Raw genomic sequence first — 23,538 nt, forward strand, 5'->3', positions numbered from 1 at the left:
TCTCTCTAGTCTCTCTGTCTCTCTGGTATCTATGTCTCTCTGGTATCTCTGTCTCTCTCAGCTCCCTGTCTCTGCCCCTCTGTCTCTCTGATCTCCCTGTCTCTGCCTCTCGGTCTCTCTGGTCTCTCTGGTCTCTCTGGTCTCTCTGTCTCTCTGGTATCTCTGTCTCTCTAGTCTCTCTCATCTCCCTGTCTCTGCCCCTCTGTCTCTCTGTCTCTCTGTATCGCTGGTCTCTCTGTTTCACTGTCTCTGTCTTCCCGTCTCTCTCCCTCTCTCTCATACAAATGCACACACACACCAAGAGGGAGAGAGGGCTACTATGAATCACGCCAGACAGAGGGAGTTCAGCCCCAGGTTGTCTCAGAGAAAATATTAGCGATGAACTCTGGAAGTAGCCTCAGTTATAACTATACCTATTTACACTAATTGCTCTAGTAAATGTGTGCGTGTCTCTAATGGCACCCTCTTTCCTATATAGCCCAGTGCACTAATTTTCAACAGAGCCTTATGGTGCCTGGTCAAAAGTAGTGCACTATAGGGCGAAGGGTGCCATTACAGACACAGCCTGTCATCTGAGACGGGAGGCAGAGGAACTGAACTGTTTAAGGGTTGTTGGTACCCATGATGAGAGAGAGAGATCCCCACTGCTTTTTTCTACATTTATTTGTTAGATTCAGACTCTGTAAAGCAGCGCCTTGATTGCACAATTCCTTTTGTGATGCCTTTGAATTCACCCAACAGATCCTAATCCACTTTATTTGCCAGGTTAGTGCATTCTTGGCAACTCATGTTTTATGTCTGAGGCTGCGTTGCAAATGGCCCCTTATGTCCTTATGGGCCCTGGTCAAATGTAGTTCACTTTGCCATTTGGGATGGAGACAGTCTTACTCCTTTCTCAGACATTCCTTGGGTCTTTTTGATCTTCATTGGAGAAGATTTAAGAATTGCTTAAAGTTGACATCCAATGCAATTAGAGGCCTCGAAACCAGTCAAAATATAGCTCCGCACCTTTAAAGGGATGTTTCATTTTCTAAGCCACTTTTATCTGTTAGCAAAAGTGAAATAATTGGGGAGCTCCTTTGGCCTAGAGGCCTGCTACACACTCTGTAATGATTAAACAGGATGGGATGATCTAACTGCAACTCTGTCTCGAATGGCTCCCTATTCCCTACATAGATCTCTGGTTAAAAGTAATGCACTATGGGTGCTATTTCAAATCTAAATCTAATTGTATTAGTCACATGCCCCTGAATACAGGTGTAGACCTTACAGTGAAATGCTGACTTACAAGCCCTAACCAACAATGCAGTTAAAAAAAACTAATACGAATAAGAAATAAAAGTAACAAGTAATTAAAGAGCAGCAGTAAAATAACAATAGCGAGACTATATGCAGGGGGGTACCGGTACAGAGTCAATGTGCAGGGGCACCGGTTAGTTGAGGTAGTATGTACATGAAGGTAGAGTTATTAAAGTGACTATGCATAGATGATAACAACAGAGAGTAGCAGTGGTGTAAAAGAGGGGAGCTGGGGGGGCAATGCAAATAGTCTGGGTAGACATTTGATTAGATGTTCAGATGTCATGGCTTGGGAGTAGAAGCTGTTTAAAAGCCTCTTGGATCTAGACTTGGCCCTCCGGCATCGCTTGCCGTGCGGTAGCAGGGAGAACAGTCGATGACTAGGGTGGCTGGAGTCTGACAATCTTTAGGGCCTTCCTCTGACACCACCTGGTATAGAGGTCTTGGATGGCAGGAAGCTTGGCCCCAGTGGTGTACTGGGCCGTTCACACTACCCTCTGTAGTGCCTTGCGGTCGGGGGCCGAGCAGTTGCCATACCAGTCAGTGATGCACCTGTAGAACCTGTTGAGGATCTGATGACCCATGCTAAATTTCATTCTCCTGAGGGGGAAAAGGTTTTGTCGTATATGGCCTCAGTATTGTTATTTTATTGTGTTACTTTTTTGTTCTATTTTTTTTAACTTTAGTTTGTTTAGTTAATATTTTCTTAACTCTATTTTCTTAAAACTGCATTGTTGGTTAAGGGCTTGTAAAGTAAGCATTTCACTAAGGTCTACCTACACCTGTTGTATTCGTCGCATAATAACTTTTTTTAAAACATTTGACACACACACACACTACATGGGCTTGTAAACACTGATAACAGGCTGTCAGGTATTCAGTCCATGGCCTGAAATTGTCAGACTGTTCAACAGTAAACCTCACTTAAACCAGGGTTGAACCTAGGTTGTCCCTATGCCTTAAGACTTTGTTCAATGGATGAGCTAAAGCCAAGGCATTATCTAAGGGCAGCTAAAACAAGTCCTCAGATCTCAAGCAAGATCACTGATCATGGGAACAAAGTTCACCAAACCACTTCCGCTACATCTACAAATGATCAAAGATCAACTTCAACTAGTATTTAGAACTGTATTAGAGAGTGTCTCTAGGTAACCCTTCCATCTGTTGGCTCCTGGAGAATGGGAAAGTCATCCTCTTTGTAACGCCATATAACATTCATTGTTAACACTTCTGTCCCGCTCCTGCAGGGAATAAGCCCCGGGAGTCTTGTGGGAAGACATGCCAGGGAGACAGGGATGATGAGTGGATGGGGGTCAGCCTCGCCCGGCAGGACATACCCAATGGCAAAATACTGGTGAGTTCAAAGGTCACAGTACAGCCCTGTACATCTGTTTGAATCATCTGTTTCATCTGTGTGTCCAGAAGTCTATACTTGCACATTCCCTTACATTGGACCCGTAGCACTCAGTCTGTAGCCATGAATTGCTTTGAAAGGCTGGTCATGGCCCACATCAACACCATTATCCAAGAAACCCGAGACCCACTCCAATTTGCATACCGCACCAACAGATCCACAGATGATGCAATCTCTATTTCACTCCACACTGCCCTTACACACCTGGACAAAAGGAGCACCTTTGTGAAAATGCTATTCATTGACTGCAGCTCAGCTCAACACCATAGTGCCCTCAAAGCTAATCACTAAGCTAAGGACCCTGGAACTAAACATGCCCCTCTGCAACTGGATCCTGGACTTCCTGAAGGGCCGCTCTCAGGTGATACGGGTAGGTAACAACACATATGCCATGCTGATCCTCAACACAGCCTGCTGCTATGGAATCCTGACCTGTTCACCGGACATGCTACCCGTCCCAGACCCATTATTTGACCATGCTGGCCATTTATGAACATTTGAACATCTTGGCCATGTTCTGTTATAATGTCCACCCGGCACAGCCAGAAGATGACTGGCCACCCCTCATAGCCTGGTTCCTCTCTAGGTTTCTTCCTAGGTTCTGGCCTTTCTAGGGAGTTTTTCCTAGCCACCGTGCTTCACCACCTGCATTGCTTGCTGTTTGGGATTTTAGGCTGGGTTTCTGTATAGCACTTTGAGATATCAGCTGATGTACGAAGGGCTATATAAATACATTTGATTTGATTTGAACACAGGGGCCCCTCAAGGGTGAGTGCCCAGTCCCCTCCTGTACTCCCTGTTCACTCATGACTGCATGGCCAGGCACGACTCCAACACCATCATTAAGTTTGCTGATGACACAAAAGTAGGTAGGTGTTTCACCGGGAGAAGATCAGAGACCTGGCCGTGTGGTGCCAGGCCAACAACCTCTCCCTCAACATGATCAAGACTAAGGAGATGATTGTGGACTACAGAAAAAGGAGGACCGATCACGCCCCCATTCTTATCGACGGGGCTGTAGTGGAGCAGGTTGAGAGCTTCAAGTTCCTTGGTGTCCACATCACCAACAAACTATCATGGTCCAAACACACCAACACAGTCATGAGGAGGGCACGAGACTCTGGATTTTTGTTTCTCATTTTGTCTGTCATAGTTGAAGTGTACCTATGATGAAAATTACAGGCCTCTCTCATCTTTTTAAGTGGGAGAACTTGCACAATTGGTGGTTGACTAAATACTTTTTTGCCCCACTGTATCTATCCTACTCTGCCTTTCTAAGGTCTTCGAAAGCCAAGTTAACAAACAGATCACCGACCATTTTGAATCCCACCGTACCTTCTCCGCTGTGCAATCTGGTTTCCGAGCTGGTCATGGGTGCACCTCGGCCACGCTCAAGGTTCTAAACGATATCATAACCGCCATCGATAAAAGACAATACTGTGTAGCCATATTCATCGACCTGGCCAAGGCTTTCTACTCTGTCAATCACCACATTCTTATCGGTACACTCAACAGTCTTGGTTTCTCAAATGACTGCCTCGCCTGGTATATCAACTACTTCTCAGACAGAGTTCAGTGTGTCAAATCGGAGGGCCTGTTGTCCGGACCTCTGGCAGTCTCTATGGGGGTGCCACAGGGTTCAATTCTCGGGCTGACTCTTTTCTCTGTATACATCAGTGATGTCGCTCTTGCTGCTGGTGATTCTCTGATCCACCTCTACGCAGACAACACCATTCTGTATACCTCTGGCCCTTCTTTGGACACTGTGTTAACTAACCTCCAGACGAGCTTCAATGCCATACAACTCTCCTTCCGTGGCCTCCAACTGCTCTTAAATGCTAGTAAAACTAAATGCATGCTCTTCAACCGATCACTGCTGCACCTGCCCGCCAGTCCAGCATCACTACTCTGGACGGTTCTGACTTAGAATATGTGGACAACTACAAATGCCTAGGTGTCTGGTTAGACTGTAAACTCTCCTTCCAGACTCACAATTAGCATCTCCAATCCAAAATTAAATCGAGAATCGGCTTCCTATTTCGCAAAAAGCATCCTTCACTCATGCTGCCAAACATACCCTCGTAAATCTGACTATCCTACCGATCCTTGACATCGGCGATGTCATTTACAAAATAGCCTCCAACACTCTACTCAGCAAATTGGATGCAGTGCATCACAGTGCAATCCGTTTTGTCATCAAAGCCCCATATACCACCCACCACTGCGACCTATATGCTCTCGTTGGCTGGTCCTCGTTTCATATTCGTCGCCAAACCCACTGGCTCCAGGTCATCTATAAGTCTTTACTAGGTGAAGCCCCGCCTTATCTCAGCTCACTGGTCACCATAGCAGCACCCACCCGTAGCATGCGCTCCAGCAGGTATATTTCACTGGTCACCCCCAAAGCCAACTCCTCCTTTGGCCACCTTCCAGTTCTCTGCTACCAATGTCAGGAATGAATTGCAAAAATCACTGAAGCTGGAGACTCATATCTCCCTCACTAGCTTTAAGCACCAGCTGTCAGACCTACTCCCATATCACTGCACCTGTAAATAGCCCATCCAACTACCTCATCCCCATATTGTTATTATTTTTTTTGCTCCTTTGGACCTCAGTATCTCTACTTCATTGAATGTGCACATTCATCTTCTGCACATCTATCACTAGTGTTTAATTGCTAAATTGTAATTACTTCACCACTACTGCCTATTTATTGCCTTACCTCCATAATCTTACCTCATTTGCACACACTGTATATAGACTTTTAAATAAAGGTGCAATAATAAAGCAATTGTAAAAAATCAGAGGGCAGCTGGCTGGGTATGTTTAGGCTTCAGTCCCTGGCCCCTCCACGGTGGTGGTCTTCTAACCTTTTTAGAAGTGTTTTTTGAACTCCTGCAGCGGGTGATGAAGGATCCAAGCCTATCTCTTTGGCCCTAATGCCTGCCTCTGGCCCTGTGGGACATTCCATGGCCCTGAAGGCTGCCTCTGGCCCTGGGGGACATTCCATGGCCCTGAAGGCTGCCTCTGGCCCTGGGGGACATTCCATGGCCCTGAAGGCTGCCTCTGGCCCTGGGGGACATTCCATTGCCCTGATGCCTGCCTGGGGGACATTCCATGGCCCTGAAGCCTGCCTGGGGGACATTCCATGGCCCTGATCAAATCAAATCAAATTTATTTATATAGCCCTTCGTACATCAGCTGATATCTCAAAGTGCTGTACAGAAACCCAGCCTAAAACCCCAAACAGCAAGCAATCCAGGTGTAGAAGCACGGTGGCTAGGAAAAACTCCCTAGAAAGGCCAAAACCTAGGAAGAAACCTACAGAGGAACCAGGCTATGTGGGGTGGCCAGTCCTCTTCTGGCTGTGCCGGGTGGAGATTATAACAGAACATGGCCAAGATGTTCAAATGTTCATTTAGTTTTTAGGGGTGCAACTGCATCTAGGGTATTGCGCAAGGTTAAATTGAGTTCCTCAGTTAGGTGGTTAACTGATTTTTGTCCTCTGGCGTCCTTGGGTAGACAGAGGGAATCTGGAAGGACATCAAGGAATCTTTGTTGTCTGAATTTATAGCACGACTTTTGATGTTCCTTGGTTGGGGTCTGAGCAGATTATTTGTTGCAATTGCAAATGTAATAAAATGGTGGTCCGATAGTCCAGGATTATGAGGAAAAACATTAAGATCCACAACATTTATTCCATGGGACAAAACTAGGTCCAGCGTATGACTGTGACAGTGAGTGGGTCCAGAGACATGTTGGACAAAACCCACTGAGTCGATGATGGCTCCGAAAGCCTTTTGGAGTGGGTCTGTGGACTTTTCCACGTGAATATTAAAGTCACCAAAGATTAGAATATTATCTGCTATGACTACAAGGTCCGATAGGAATTCAGGGAACTCAGTGAGGAACGCTGTATATGGCCCAGGAGGCCTGTAAACAGTAGCTATAAAAAGTGATTGAGTAGGCTGCATAGATTTCATGACTAGAAGCTCAAAAGACGAAAACTTCATTTTTTATTTGTAAATTTAAATTTGCTATCGTAAATGTTAGCAACACCTCCGACCTTTGCAGGATGCACGGGGGATATGGTCACTAGTGTAGCCAGGAGGTGAGGCCTCATTTAACACAGTAAATTCATCAGGCTTAAGCCATGTTTCAGTCAGGCCAATCACATCAAGATTATGATCAGTGATTAGTTCATTGACTATAATTGCCTTTGAAGTAAGGGATCTAACATTAAGTAGCCCTATTTTGAGATGTGAGGTATCATGATCTCTTTCAATACTGACAGGAATGGAGGTGGTCTTATCCTTATCCTTATCCTAGTGAGATTGCTAAGGCGAACACCGCCATGTTTAGTTTTGCCCAACCCAGGTCGAGGCACAGACACGGTCTCAATGGTGATAGCTGAGCTGACTACACTGACTATGCTAGTGGCAGACTCCGCTATGCTGGCAGGCTGGCTAACAGCCTGCTGCCTGGCCTGCACCCTATTTCATTGTGGAGCTAGAGGAGTTAGAGCCCTGTCTATGTTGGTAGATAAGATGAGAGCACCCCTCCAGCTAGGATGGAGTCCGTCACTCCTCAGCAGGTCAGGCTTGGTCCTGTTTGTGGGTGAGTCCCAGATAGAGGGCCAATTATCTACAAATTCTATCTTTTGGGAGGGGCAGAAAACAGTTTTCAACCAGCGATTGAGTTGTGAGACTCTGCTGTAGAGCTCATCACTCCCTCTAACTGGGAGGGGGCCAGAGACAATTACTCGATGCCGACACATCTTTCTAGCTGATTTACACGCAGAAGCTATGTTGCGCTTGGTGATCTCTGACTGTTTCATCCTAACATCGTTGGTGCCGACGTGGATAACAATATCTCTATACTCTCTACACTCGCCAGTTTTAGCTTTAGCCAGCACCATCTTCAGATTAGCCTTAACGTTGGTAGCCCTGCCCCCCGGTAAACAGTGTATGATCGCTGGATGATTCGTTTTAAGTCTAATACTGCGGGTAATGGAGTCGCCAATGACTAGAGTTTTCAATTTGTCAGAGCTAATGGTGGGAAGCTTCGGCGTCTCAGACCCCGTAACGAGAGGAGTAGAGACCAGAGAAGACTCGGCCTCTGACTCCGACTCGCTGCTTAATGGGGTTAACCGATGCCTGCCTGGGGGACATTCCATGGCCCTGATGCCTGCCTCCGGCCCTGGGGGACATTCCATGTTCCTGAAGCCTGCCTCTGGGGGACATCCCATGGCCCTGAAGCCTGCCTCTGGGGGACATCCCATGGCCCTGAAGCCTGCCTCTGGGGGACATCCCATGGCCCTGAAGCCTGCCTCTGTGGGACATTCCATGGCCTTGAAGCCTGCTTCTGGCCCTGGGGGACATTCCATGTCCCTGAAGCCTGGCCCTGGGGTACGTTACAGTGCCTTCAAGCCTGTCTCTGGCCCGGGTGGACATTCCATGGCCATGAAGCCTGGCCCTGGGGTACGTTACAGTGCCTTTAAGCCTGTCTCTGGCCCGGGTGGACATTCCATGGCCATGAAGCCTGGCCCTGGGGTACGTTACAGTGCCTTCAAGCCTGTCTCTGGCCCGGGTGGACATTCCATGGCCATGAAGTCTCTCTGGCCCTGGGGGACATTGCATGGCCCTGAAGCCTGTTTTTGCCATGGTCATTCTCCATTTTATTACTTCTATTATCTGAGGGAGTATATTGGCATAATGTTCATACCACTTCCAATGGTTATTATGCATCAATCACCTTGAAAGAATCTCTAAGTATTTAACATGCTGTTTTCCCTTACAGGTGGTTTATAGATGTTCAACAATTAACCTGGCCCTAACTCTTACCTTGACCCTACCACGATCAAGTTGTTGCTTATCAACAGAGTTGCACTTTATATGTTGTTGATAGTAGTAGACCATCTGTAAAAGGACTCATCAAATAAAGTGATACAAAAAACATTTAGATTTTATAGCAAATCAAGTGGCAGTTTGTCCCAGTAGTTGTTTTAAACTGTCCATCAGGTTTGGTGATAACAGAAAGGTAGTGATGTTCCGGAGCCATGTGTCCATGCATGGGGCCCCTGTAGATCCCTGCTGACGTTTGTTTTTATCTCATCTGAATGGATTCAGTTACTCAAGTTTCTCTGCAAGGACCGGCTGCTTGGCAGATGTTGCTCTGTACTGTATGTATCAAACAATCAAGTGCTGGTCTAGGATCTGTTTTGTATTTTAGATCACAATGAATAAGATTACATTGGCAGGGGGAATCTGATCTTAGATCAGCACTCCTACTCTGAGATGCTTACAGCCCCTGAACTACAGTTATTTCATCTGTGTGTTGCTGAAAGAGGCCTAAATTTTAACCAATAAGCTGTCTTTAACGGAATACCTAAACCAATCAGCTCTCAGACAGGACAGCAGCATGTATGACAATGGAACAGCTCCATAATTTGGTCTCTGATCCTGGTAAAAAATAAAACCTTAACGTTATGGGCTAACTAAAGTTTAGTACTTGTATAATATACTGGTACTTTGTAGTGAGTAGGCATACTGCTTGTGTTCTAGTACTGAATATGGTTGGCCAGGCTGCTCTGTTTGCGCTGTAGGCCAGGCTGCTCTGTTAGCGCTGTAGGCCAGGCTGCTCTGCTAGCGCTGTAGGCCAGGCTGCTCTGTAGGCCAGGCTGCTCTGCTAGCGCTGTAGGCCAGGCTGCTCTGCTAGCGCTGTAGGCCAGGCTGCTCTGTTAGCGCTGTAGGCCAGGCTGCTCTGTAGGCCAGGCTGCTCTGCTAGCGCTTGCTAGCGCTGTAGGCCAGGCTGCTCTGTAGGCCAGGCTGCTCTGTAGGCCAGGCTGCTTTGTAGGCCAGGCTGCTCTGCTAGCGCTGTAGGCCAGGCTGCTCTGCTAGCGCTGTAGGCCAGGCTGCTCTGTTAGCGCTGTAGGCCAGGCTGCTCTGCTAGCGTTGTAGGCCAGGCTGCTCTGCTAGCGTTGTAGGCCAGGCTGCTCTGCTAGCGTTGTAGGCCAGGCTGCTCTGCTAGCGTTGTAGGCCAGGCTGCTCTGCTAGCTCTGTAGGCCAGGCTGCTCTGTTAGCGTTGAAGGCCAGGCTGCTCTGCTAGTGTTGTAGGCCAGGCTGCTCTGCTAGCTCTGTAGGCCAGGCTGTTCTGTTAGCGTTGTAGGCCAGGCTGCTCTGCTAGCGTTGTAGGCCAGGCTGCTCTGCTAGCGTTGTAGGCCAGGCTGCTCTGCTAGCGTTGTAGGCCAGGCTGCTCTGCTAGCGTTGTAGGCCAGGCTGCTCTGCTAGCGTTGTAGGCCAGGCTGCTCTGCTAGCGTTTTAGGCCAGGCTGCTCTGCTAGCGTTCTAGGCCAGGCTGCTCTGCTAGCGTTCTAGGCCAGGCTGCTCTGCTAGAGCTGTAGGCCAGGCTGCTCTGCTAGCGTTCTAGGCCAGGCTGCTCTGCTAGAGCATTAGGCCAGGCTGCTCTGTAGGCCAGGCTGCTCTGCTAGCGCTGTAGGCCAGGCTGCTCTGTAGGCCAGACTGCTCTGTAGGCCAGGCTGCTCTGCTAGCGCTGTAGGCCAGGCTGCTCTGCTAGCGTTGTAGGCCAGGCTGCTCTGCTAGCTCTGTAGGCCAGGCTGTTCTGTTAGCGTTGTAGGCCAGGCTGCTCTGCTAGCGTTGTAGGCCAGGCTGCTCTGCTAGCGTTGTAGGCCAGGCTGCTCTGCTAGCTCTGTAGGCCAGGCTGTTCTGTTGGCCAGGCTGCTCTGCTAGCGTTGTAGGCCAGGCTGCTCTGCTAGCTCTGTAGGCCAGGCTGCTCTGTAGGCCAGGCTGCTCTGTAGGCCAGGCTGCTCTGCTAGCGCTGTAGGCCAGGCTGCTCTGCTAGCGCTGTAGGCCAGGCTGCTCTGTAGGCCAGACTGCTCTGTAGGCCAGGCTGCTCTGCTAGCGCTGTAGGCCAGGCTGCTCTGCTAGCGTTGTAGGCCAGGCTGCTCTGCTAGCTCTGTAGGCCAGGCTGTTCTGTTAGCGTTGTAGGCCAGGCTGCTCTGCTAGCGTTGTAGGCCAGGCTGCTCTGCTAGCGTTGTAGGCCAGGCTGCTCTGCTAGCGTTGTAGGCCAGGCTGCTCTGCTAGCGTTGTAGGCCAGGCTGCTCTGCTAGCGCTGTAGGCCAGGCTGCTCTGCTAGCGCTGTAGGCCAGGCTGCTCTGTTAGCGCTGTAGGCCAGGCTGCTCAGCTAGCACTGTAGGCCAGGCTGCTCTGCTAGCGCTGTAGGCCAGGCTGCTCTGCTAGCGTTGTAGGCCAGGCTGCTCTGCTAGCGCTGTAGGCCAGGCTGCTCTGCTAGCGCTGTACTGTAGGTCCGACTACTCAGCTCTAAAACGCATCAATCTTTCTCAACACAGCCATCCTTCTGCCAGACAGTCATCTGAAGTCCTTCACTGTGTCCACAACCTGCTTCAAATGGCTGTGTAACAGACTGGACTGGATTTTTCAACTTTATATGAGCAAGAAAGAAACATGAGGTGGGAGGGTGGGGAAAAGCGTCAAGAACGTAACTGTCTGGGAATAGGGTGCCATTTGGCACAGAGTCTGAAGTCTGACCACATTTCTGTGCCATTATTTGTGCAAAGAAGCTTGGAGACCACTGCCGTAGTTTCCTATTTCCTTACAACACACACTAAGTTTTGGAATGTTTATCCAAAACACAGGAGGCTAAATGATTCTTTGAGGAATATTGTCAATGGACTATTTATTTATTTAACCTTTATTTAACTAGGCAAGTCGGAAATTCTTATTTACTATGACGGCCTACCCCGGCCAAACCCAGACGACGCTGGGCCCATTGTGACCCGCCCTATGGGACTCCCAATCATGTCCGGTTAAATACAGCCTGGAATCAAACCAGGGTGTCTGTAGTGAGATGGAGTGCCTTAGACTGCTGCGCCACTCGGGAGCCTAAAATATGAATGAAGAAAACAACTTTCTGGGACCGGAGTGATTTTACTGTGTGCTGTTTACCTTTGTATCCCAAAAATGGAGTTGTTTAAAAAATGCACTAAAGTTTTGAATGTCAGTTATCTTCTTTTGGAGATTCTCTTGATTGTGATTTACAGTGCTGATCTATTTACCTCTGTGAGTTGGTTCCACAATGGGCTGCTGCACTCTAGAGAGTCATGACCTCTTTGTGTTCATAGCCCAGAGAAGCATTGCAGTAGAGGACTGTTAGGACTCAGTTATTACAGTAGAGGACTGTTAGGACTCAGTTATTACAGTAGAGGACTGTTAGAGCTCAGTTATTACAGTAGAGGACTGTTAGAGCTCAGTTATTACAGTAGAGGACTGTTAGAGCTCCGTTATTACACTAGAGGACTGTTAGGACTCAGTTATTACAGTAGAGGACTGTTAGGACTCAGTTATTACAGTAGAGGACTGTTAGGACTCAGTTATTACAGTAGAGGACTGTTAGGACTCAGTTATTACAGTAGAGGACTGTTAGGACTCAGTTATTACAGTAGAGGACTGTTAGGACTCAGTTATTACAGTAGAGGACTGTTAGGACTCAGTTATTACAGTAGAGGACTGTTAGGACTCAGTTATTACAGTAGAGGACTGTTAGGACTCAGTTATTACAGTAGAGGACTGTTAGGACTCAGTTATTACAGTAGAGGACTGTTAGGACTCAGTTATTACAGTAGAGGACTGTTAGGACTCCGTTATTACACTAGAGGACTGTTAGGACTCAGTTATTACAGTAGAGGACTGTTAGGACTCCGTTATTACAGTAGAGGACTGTTAGGGCTCCGTTAGTACACTAGAGGACTGTTATGGCTCCGTTAGTACACTAGAGGACTGTTATAGCTCCGTTAGTACACTAGAGGACTGTTATAGCTCCGTTATTACACTAGAGGACTGTTATAGCTCCGTTATTACACTAGAGGACTGTTATAGCTCCGTTATTACACTAGAGGACTGTTATAGCTCCGTTATTACACTAGAGGACTGTTATAGCTCCGTTATTACACTAGAGGACTGTTATAGCTCCGTTATTACACTAGAGGACTGTTATAGCTCCGTTATTACACTAGAGGACTGTTAGAGCTCCGTTAGTACACTAGAGGACTGTTAGAGCTCCGTTATTACACTAGAGGACTGTTAGAGCTCCGTTATTACACTAGAGGACTGTTATAGCTCCGTTATTAAACTAGAGGACTGTTATAGCTCCGTTATTACACTAGAGGACTGTTATAGCTCCGTTATTACACTAGAGGACTGTTATAGCTCCGTTATTACATTAGAGGACTGTTATAGCTCCGTTATTACACTAGAGGACTGTTATAGCTCCGTTATTACACTAGAGGACTGTTATAGCTCCGTTATTACACTAGAGGACTGTTATAGCTCCGTTATTACACTAGAGGACTGTTAGAGCTCCGTTAGTACACTAGAGGACTGTTAGAGCTCCGTTAGTACACTAGAGGACTGTTAGAGCTCCGTTATTACACTAGAGGACTGTTAGAGCTCCGTTATTACACTAGAGGACTGTTATAGCTCCGTTATTACACTAGAGGACTGTTATAGCTCCGTTATTACACTAGAGGACTGTTATAGCTCCGTTATTACATTAGAGGACTGTTATAGCTCCGTTATTACACTAGAGGACTGTTATAGCTCCGTTATTACACTAGAGGACTGTCAGTTCAGGAGCATTTCACACTACTGAACTGAGCCGAACCAAGCTGAACTGAGCTGGCCTGGTTGTGCATCCACTGCAGTTGCTGGAACTGTGCTGAAATGGACATGTGTAAAGAAATAACCCTGCTTGTGGATGCACACGAATACTAGGAAGGAACCCAGGATGTTATGATGAACATGTTATGAGAACTGTTAGGAACTCAGGATGTTATTATGAAGCAGGGGTTGTTCTTAATCTGATGTCCGGATAGTCACACGACAGACTAATGAGACCAGGGCCGTTATGGTCACAGTTGGCTGTGACTTCATCCCTTCTCTTCTCTCAGAACAGTTCATTTAGCAGCTTGGTTAAAGTGTGTGGGGGTATGATGGAGTGGGTGTACGTGTGTGTATGAGTGTGTGTGTGTGTGCGTGCGTGCTGCGTACATCTGTCATCTTGTCTGTCTGTCCTGCCGCCTGTCCACCTTTCTGCTCTCTGTTATCTCAGAGTAGGCCAGCAGATCCAGTCACACCTGAGTGAGACGTCACGTCTCTGTCTTTGTGTTCTGACTGTGCCTCTCTTGTGTCTGATGCAGGCCTGTGCCTCTCTTGTGTCTGATACAGGCCTGTGCCTCTCTTGTGTCTGATACAGGCCTGTGCCTCTCTAGTGTCTGATGCAGGCCTGTGCCTCTCTTGTGTCTGATGCAGGCCTATGCCTCTCTTGTGTCTGATGCAGGCCTGTGCCTCTCTTGTGTCTGATGCAGGCCTGTGCCTCTCTTGTGTCTGATGCAGGCCTGTGCCTCTCTTGTGTCTGATGCAGGCCTATGCCTCTCTTGTGTCTGATGCAGGCCTGTGCCTCTCTTGTGTCTGATGCAGGCCTGTGCCTCTCTTGTGTCTGATGCAGGCCTGTGCCTCTCTAGTGTCTGATGCAGGCCTGTGCCTCTCTTGTGTCTGATGCAGGCCTATGCCTCTCTTGTGTCTGATGCAGGCCTGTGCCTCTCTTGTGTCTGATACAGGCCTGTGCCTCTCTTGTGTCTGATGCAGGCCTGTGCCTCTCTTGTGTCTGATGCAGGCCTGTGCCTCTCTTGTGTCTGATGCAGGCCTGTGCCTCTCTTGTGTCTGATGCAGGCCTATGCCTCTCTTGTGTCTGATGCAGGCCTGTGCCTCTCTTGTGTCTGATGCAGGCCTGTGCCTCTCTTGTGTCTGATGCAGGCCTGTGCCTCTCTAGTGTCTGATGCAGGCCTGTGCCTCTCTTGTGTCTGATGCAGGCCTATGCCTCTCTTGTGTCTGATGCAGGCCTGTGCCCACCGTTGGAAGAATGTCTTCTATGACTCTGAGCTCATCCTTCCCCATGGTTACTGTTCCATCATCCCTCCTACGCTACAGGGCCGGACCCAAGCCCTCATCCCCTGCTACGAAGGTACAGTCGTACACACACACACACACACACACACACACACACACACACACACACACACACACACACACACACACACACACCACAGGGCAGGACCCCAGCCCTCATCCCCTGGTATGAAGGTACGGTAATGTTCTCAATCTTTTTTGGTTACTGTACCCCTAATTACATTTTGCTCTACCTGAAGTACCCCCTCATGAACGACTGATCAATAGGTCTATTTTCTCATGAGTACCCCCTTTATAAGCCACTTACTCTGGCGGGAACTAGTACCCAAGGTTGAGAAACATTGTACTTCAGGATTAGATCTAATAGTGTAGAAACATGTAGTGAACTATACACAGTGTCTTCAGGAAGTATTTACACCCTTTGCCTTTTTCTACAGTTTGTTGTGTTACAGCTTGAATTTAAAATGAGTTCAATTGTACCCCACAATTAGATACAATTATCTGTAAGGTCCCTCAGTCGAGGAGTGAATTTCAAAATCAATTCAACCATAAAGACTAGGGAGGTTTTCCAACGCCTCGCAAAGAAGGGCTGGGAAAACCAGGGATGTTCCGATTCCATGGCACAGGGTGTATGAGTTGACGCAAGATTCAAGACTTCGTGCTTTTCAGCTAAATTTATTTTACAGAATTCTTTCCACCAACAAAATGTTGAATATTTGGGGCATACAATCATCACAGCTCTGCAGATTTTGTTGTGAGGATAAAGAATCAATAGACCATTTGTTTTGGTATTGCCCTCAGGTAGCCTGCTTCTGGTCTCAGGTTCAGGAATGGCTGAAAATGCATAACATTGATCTAAAATTTACCTTAGAAATAACATTGTTGGGAGATCTGGAGAGACCTGGTCAGTCAATTACTAATATACTAACTAATACTCTTAGTAAAATTATTTATCTTAAACTTGAAATCTGTGGATTCTATTCATTAGATATAGTTTGAATCTATGTTACACATCACAACATAGTTGAAAGAAGAACGGTTGAAGTCGGAGGTTTACATACACCTTAGCCAAATACTTTTATACTCTTCACAATCGCTGACATTTAATCCTAGTAAAAATTCCCTGTCTTAGGTCAGTTAGGATCATCACTTTATTTTTAGAATGTTAATGTCAGAATAATAGGAGAGAGAATGATTTATTCCAGCTTTTATTTCTTTCATCACATTCCCAGTGGGTCAGCAGTTTACACACTCAATTAGTATTTGGTAGCATTGCCTTTAAATTGTTTAACTTGGGTCAAACGTAGCCTTCCACAAGCTTCCCACAATAAGTTGGGTGAATTTTAGCCCATTCCTCCTGACAGAGCTGGTGTAACTGAGTCAGGTTTGTAGGCCTCCTTGCTCGCACACATTTTTTAAGTTCTGCCCACACATTGTCTATAGGATTGAGGTCAGGGCTTTGTGATGGCCACTCCAATTCCTTGACTTTGTTGTTCTTAAGCCATTTTGCCACAACTTTGGAAGTATATTTGGGGTCATTGTCCATTTGGAAGACCTATTTGCAATCAAGCTTTAACTTCCTGACTGATGTCTTGAGATGTTACTTTAATATATCCACATAATTACTCCCCTCATGATGCCATCTATTTTGTGAAGAAGCAAAGCACCCCCACAACAACATGATGCTGCCACCCCCGTGCTTCACGGTTGGGATGGTGTTCTTCGGCTTGCAAACCCTCCCTTTTTCCTCCAAACATAACGATGGTCATTATGGCTAAACAGTTCTATTTTTGTTTCATCAGACCAGAGGACATTTCTCCAAAAAGTATGATCTTTGTTCCCATGTGCAGTTGCAAATCGTAGTCTGGCTTTTTTATGACGGTTTTGGAGCAGTGGATATAGGACTTGTTTTACTGTGGATATAGATACTTTTGTACCTGTTTCCTCCAGCATCTTCACAAGGTCGTTTGCTGTTGTTCTGGGATTGATTTGCACTTTTTGCACCAAAGTACGTTCATCTCTAGGAGACAGAACGCGTCTCCTTCCTGAGCGGTATGAAGGCTGCGTGGTCCCATGGTGTTTATACTTGCGTATTATTGTTTGTACAGATGAACGTGGTACCTTCAGGCGTTTGTAAATTGCTCCCGAGGATGAACCAGAGTTGTGGAGGTCTATAATTGTTTTTGGCCGATTTCTTTTGATTTTCCCATGATGTCAAGCAACGAGGCACTGAGTTTGAAGGTAGGCCTTGAAATACATCCACAGGTACACCTCCAATTGATTCAAATGATGTCAATTAGCCTATCAGAAGCTTCTATAGCTGTTTAAAGGTACAGTCAACTTAGTGTATGTAAACTTCTGACCCACCAGAATTGTGATACAGTGAATTATAAGTGAAATAATTTGTCTGTAAACAATTGTTGGAAAAATTACTTGTCTCAGGCACAAAGTAGATGTCCTAACTGACTTGCCAATACTATAGTTTGTTAACAAGAAATGTGTGGAGTGGTTGAAAAACTAGTTTTAATGACTCCAACCTAAGTGTATGTAAACTTCCGACTTCAACTGTAGAAATCCGAAGAGTGTGCCCAGCAGAGATAGGTGGGATGGGCTGAGGGAAACGGAGTGTTGGGGTGTGGAACTTGAGACAAGTGGGAGTGGAGTTGCTGGGTGGGAATAGAATGACGGTCAAAGATGAAAGTCAAAAATAACAACAACATTTTTTTTTAAAGTTACTTTGAATGACAAACTTACATCAAACTTAGATCATTACATTCGTCTCGGATGGTGGAGGGGCAGCTCTCTGGGAACTGTTGGGGGGTATCTTGGATGGTTGGTGGCCTGGCGGTTGGGAGCTTTGGCTGATACGTCGCTGGTTCGGGCTCTGATTTGACTTGGTGTGAGATCTGTCAATGTGTCCTTGGCCGGGCGCTTGACCCTGGTTGCTCCTGTGGGTCATTCTCGATGGGAGTCTGATAGATTGCTGAATGTAATGTTGAGTGTCTTCATTGCAGTTAGATTATATTTTTAATATTCAATAAAAAATAAATTAGGCCACCTATTGGTGGACGGGGATAAATGAAAAATGCAGACATTGAATATGCTTGTACAGAACAAAAATATTCCAAAATATGCATCCGGTTTACAATAAGGCATGAATCTAAAACTGCAAAAAAAATGTGGTAAAGAAATCTACCTATGTTTGTTGCAAACCCAATACAACACGCTACTGAGTACCACTCTACATATTTTCAAGCATGGTGGTGCTGCATCATGTTATTGGTATGCTTGTCATTTGCAAGGACTAGAGTTTATGATAAAAATAAACAGAATAGAGCTCAGCACATGCAAAATCCTAGATGAAAATCTGATTCAGTCTGCTTTCCAACAGACACTGGAGACAAGTTTACCTTTCAGCAGGACGATAACCTAAATCACAAGGCCAAATATGCACTGGAGTTGCTAACCAAGATGACATTGAATGTTCATGAGGGGCCTAGTTACAGCTTTTACTTAAATATACATGAAAATCTATGTCAAGACTTAAAAATGGCTGTCTAGTAATGATCAACAACCACCTTGACAGAGCTTGAAGAATTTTTAAAAGAATAAAGTGCAACTATTGTCCAGGTGTGTAAAGCTCTTAGAGACTTACGCAGAAAGACTCACAGCTGGAATTGCTGCCAAAGGTCTAACATGTATTGGCTCAGTTGGTTGAATACTTATGTGATCAATATATATTCGTGTTTTATTTTTTGTATTTCTTTTTACATTTAAAAAAAAAAACATTTTTACAAATGTTAGAATATTTTCTTCCGCTTGACATTACAGATTATTTTGTGTCATTGACAAAAAATGATAATTAAATCCATTTCAATCCCACTTTGTAACACAAAAAAGTCAAGGGGTGTGAATACTTTGTGAAGGCACTGTGCATGAATGGCTTCATACAAACAGACATTAATGTCATGGTTACTGCACAGTAACTTTCAATGGAATTCTTCCTTCAGCTCACAATGTACACAACATATAGACAGAGATAGACTGAAGTTTACTGAGTTTATAAGGAGGATAAGGGGGAGAGGGCTTGTGTGTTTAAGCTGTGTGTGTACATCCTAATCTGTGTGTGTACATGCTGTGTATACCCTCGGCCCCGGGTTAGACAGTGCAGGGATTTTATCATGGCACACGTTCTCTCCTGGTCTCACAATGAGTTATAGACTTGCGCGCACACACACACACAAGGCTATGAGGCACCGTAAGAGCCTTGAAATGTTCTCTCTCAAACCAACTCAAGAGAGAAATATGAGCTCAGTCTTGCAGGACCCAACACCTGGAGATTCCAAGGACACACACACACACTTCGCTATGCTGCTAAAGGATAAAATATTCCACACACTAACCAGGTTTCCATCCAAACATTTTATACGAGTAAAGTACATGTCGGATAAAAATTGTCATGACAACAGGACTAATGGAAACAGAACATTTTTCTGTGAAGGTGGGATCTTTTTGTATCTGTAAAATTAATTATGCAAGAAACGTTGGACGCTTTTGTGTGCAAATATTGATATAATTAAACATCATATTGAAGTAAACTTGAAGTCAAGTGAATGAAGTTGTAAGGTCATGCCACTACAACTCAGGAAAGCATACAGTTTATTAGGCTACAGATGAAATATGTTCTGATGAACTTCACAGGGTGGTGAAAGTGCAAGGTGACGATCTTGATGCTCTTTTCCAATAAATATTGAGGGTCTTATTCTGGTGACATGATGATCGATGCTTAGCTGCCGTTTGACATAATCTTGCTTTTTCTGTCCATAATAATCTCATCAGGTAGACTATACCCGAGCTGTTGGCTAGAGCACCCGTGCCAATACCAGAGTGGGCACATTCGCTATATAACACATCCTTTTTTGAGACAAAACCATCAGTAGAGTTTGAAATGCGATGGAAACCCGTTTAACTTGTGACTTTTTATAAGTTATGCTGGAATTTAACCGCAAAGGTATTTGTATGTGCACTACGTCATCACACACAGCCTTTTATCTGCAACAAGTCAATTAGATGGAAACATCTCTGGTAAGAATATATTGTTTTATGCAGTTTTTAGAGTATTCACATGACAATCTGTAGCCAATTTGGATTGAAACCTAGCTAGTGTTTAGGTCCAGCTAATTGAGGTAGAGATGTAGGAATGTGTATTCCCTCCATAGACTAAATTGCCACGGGATGGGGGAACATAGCCATTTGAAGCTAGCCAGTAACTCCTCCAGTATGTGTTGATGTCATTTCACAGGATTGAATGGAAGCTGTAGAGATCGGTAAGAAATGGCACTTCTGTATCCAAATATCTTATTCATGCATTTGGGGGTTTTAAGCAATAAATAGGCTGGTATGATGGTGCATTGATCAGTTATGCCAGGGGTGGGCAGCTCCACTCCTCCAGGGCCTGATTGGTCTCACACTTTTACTCCATCCCTAGCAAACACAGCTGATTTAATCAGATTGCATTCTAAACTGAAGATCATGATTAGATGATTATTGGAGTCAGGTGTGTTAGCTGGGGCTGGGGCAAACTGTGAGACCAATCAGGCCCTCGAGAACTGGAATTGCTTTTCTGTGTTGGAATGGTGTGGGCGTATACCTCAGGAGGATGACATCATTGTCTATGAGAAAATAGCAAGCATTTTTTAAATGTTCTGTTTGAGATGGGGTTTTTGAATAGTTTTTCCCCCCAATTTATGCTTTGGCTACATACGAGTATAGGTGTCAATAGCATTATTTGGGCGTATGAGTTAACAGAATATGAACTTTTAAAAGTGAGATATTCCCCTAACTGTTTACTTTAAAACTACACCATTCTCTCATCCTCATGGCAAAATGTTAAGAATAGCATTAGATGAGATTTTAAACAAGCAAATGTTTATCTCTGTCCCATGGGAAAATGTGTAAAATTGCAGAAAATGTGCTTTAAAACTGCAAAAATATGTCTGACTCATGACAGTGTGTAGAATAGCATTATAAAACGGTCCATTTTTCAAATGTGTTGAAATTCAGGAAGTTAACTGTTTTCCACGTTTGAAAATACCCATCCATCCATATACCCCTCAAGAGAGGCATAAGTCATGTCAAACTATGTAGATTTGCAGGAAATGCAATTATTTGTCCCCTCCAATATCTACCCCCTAATTTCGCCCTTGATTCCCTCGCAATTGTTTTCTTTAGGAAGCTGTGTTGAAAACACTATTGGCCTGGTGTTTTTCAAGGCGTTTAAGAATATTTGCAGACTGAATTTATTAATTTATGAAACTTTTTTTAACCAGTCGAATCAGGAACAATATTCATATTTACAATGACGTCCTGGTAGTGAGAGGCCCATTTTCAACTGGGGCCCATTTTCAAATAGCGTCTCAGAGTAGGAGTGGTAATCTTGGATATTCATTATTATCTAAAAGGCAGAACTGATCCTAGATCAGCACTCCTACTCTGAGACTCTTTGTGAATATGGCCCCAGATACAATACTATAGGCTGTAGAGTATGCATTACCTACTCACCTGTAGGAGGGCTACAGCCTGGGACCATGTTACGAGGGCTACAGCCTGGGACCATGTTACGAGGGCTACAGCCTGGGACCACCCTGTCTTACCATGTTAGGAGGGCTATAGCCTGGGACCATGTTACGAGGGCTACAGCCTGGGACCACCCTGTCTTACCATGTTAGGAGGGCTACAGCCTGGGACCATGTTACGAGGGCTACAGCCTGGGACCACCCTGTCTTACCATGTTAGGAGGGCTACAGCCTGGGACCATGTTACGAGGGCTACAGCCTGGGACCTCCCTGTCGTACCATGTTAGGAGGGCTACAGCCCGGGACCATGTTACAAGGGCTACAGCCTGGGACCACCCTGTCTTACCATGTTAGGAGGGCTACAGCCTGGGACCACCCTGTCTTACCATGTTAGGAGGGCTACAGCCTGGGACCATGTTAGAAGGGCTACAGCCTGGGACCACCCTGTCTTACCATGTTAGGAGGGCTACAGCCTGGGACCATGTTACGAGGGCTACAGCCTGGGACCACCCTGTCTTACCATGTTAGGAGGGCTACAGCCTGGGACCACCCTGTCTTACCATGTTAGGAGGGCTACAGCCTGGGACCACCCTGTTTTACCATGTTAGGAGGGCTACAGCCTGGGACCACCCTGTTTTACCATGTTAGGAGAGATACAGCCTGGGACCACCCTGTCTTACCATGTTAGGAGGGCTACAGCCTGGGACCATGTTAGGAGGGCTACAGCCTGGGACCACCCTGTTTTACCATGTTAGGAGGGCTACAGCCTGGGACCACCCTGTCTTACCATGTTAGGAGGGCTACAGCCTGGGACCATGTTAGGAGGGCTACAGCCTGGGACCACCCTGTCTTACCATGTTAGGAGGGCTACAGCCTGGGACCATGTTAGGAGGGCTACAGCCTGGGACCACCCTGTCTTACCATGTTAGGAGGGCTACAGCCTGGGACCACCCTGTTTTACCATGTTAGGAGGGCTACAGCCTGGGACCACCCTGTCTTACCATGTTAGGAGGGCTACAGCCTGGGACCACCCTGTCTTACCATGTTAGGAGGGCTACAGCCTGGGACCATGTTAGGAGGGCTACAGCCTGGGACCACCCTGTCTTACCATGTTAGGAGGGCTACAGCCTGGGACCACCCTGTCTTACCATGTTAGGAGAGATACAGATTCTGATCAATACCTTCCTACTGGGGCAGCAGGTAGCCTAGTGGTTAGAGCGTTGGGCCAGTAACCAAAAGGCTGCTATATCGAATCCCCGAGCTGACAAGGTACAAATCTGTTGTTCTGCCCCTGAACAAGGCAGTTAACCCACTGTTTCTAGGCCGTAAGAATGAGTTCTTAACTGATTTGCCTAATTAAATTAAATAAAAATCTGTTTATTAAATTGGTCCACTGTCAGGTTTCTCTGCCCTCCAAGTAGTTTATAGGCCTTGTACATTCTAACACAATGAAGGTGGTTTGAAAAAGGATCTATAGAAAAGCATTTCCTATACAAGTATCATGACCTACGTCCAAAATGGCACCCATGGTGCACCACTTTTGACTATGGGCCGAGATCAAAAGTAGTGCACTATATATATAGGGAATGATGTGCCATTTGGGACTCAGACACATGATTTAATGAAATGATTTGTTTTGATTCAGCCAAATGAGTTCCTCTTTCAAGGGAGCTTTTTTAGTGTCTTCCTTTCTGCACTTGCCGCCAATCACACGGAGCAACTCCTGCCAAGCAACTAGGCACACACACACACACACACACACACACACACACACACACACACACACACACACACACACACACACACACACACACACACACTGACACACACACACTGACATACACACGCACACACACAGAAACACACACGCACACACACAGAAACACACACGCACACACACAGAAACACACACGCACACACACACACACTGACACACACACACTGACATACACACACACACACACACACACCGACACAGAAACACACACACACACACACACTGACACAGAAACACACACAGAAACAAACAGAAACACAGACACAGATACAGAAACTCACACACAAACACATACACAGAAACACACACACAGAAACACACACACACATATACAGAAACACACACACAGAAACACACACACACATATACAGAAACACACACACAGAAACACACACACAGAAACACAGAAACACACACATAAACTCACATATACCCCCCCACCTGAGAGGCGAATTCTCCTCTCCCCAAGAGG

General features: G+C 45.9%; 1 protein-coding gene across 1 annotated transcript in view; it reads left to right on the forward strand.

Annotated features, from left to right (window-relative positions):
- The window catches only part of LOC109900099 (integrin alpha-9), a 157,341-nt gene that overhangs the window by 12,538 nt on the left and 121,265 nt on the right, over positions 1-23,538 (forward strand). Inside the window, exons 3-4 of the mRNA XM_031835194.1 lie at positions 2,547-2,653; positions 14,646-14,769. Coding sequence (XP_031691054.1) covers positions 2,547-2,653; positions 14,646-14,769 — 231 coding nt within the window. The remainder of the gene's footprint in view (positions 1-2,546; positions 2,654-14,645; positions 14,770-23,538) is intronic.

This window comes from Oncorhynchus kisutch, linkage group LG11, assembly GCF_002021735.2.
Source record: "Oncorhynchus kisutch isolate 150728-3 linkage group LG11, Okis_V2, whole genome shotgun sequence".
NCBI classification, from domain to species: Eukaryota; Metazoa; Chordata; class Actinopteri; order Salmoniformes; family Salmonidae; genus Oncorhynchus; species Oncorhynchus kisutch.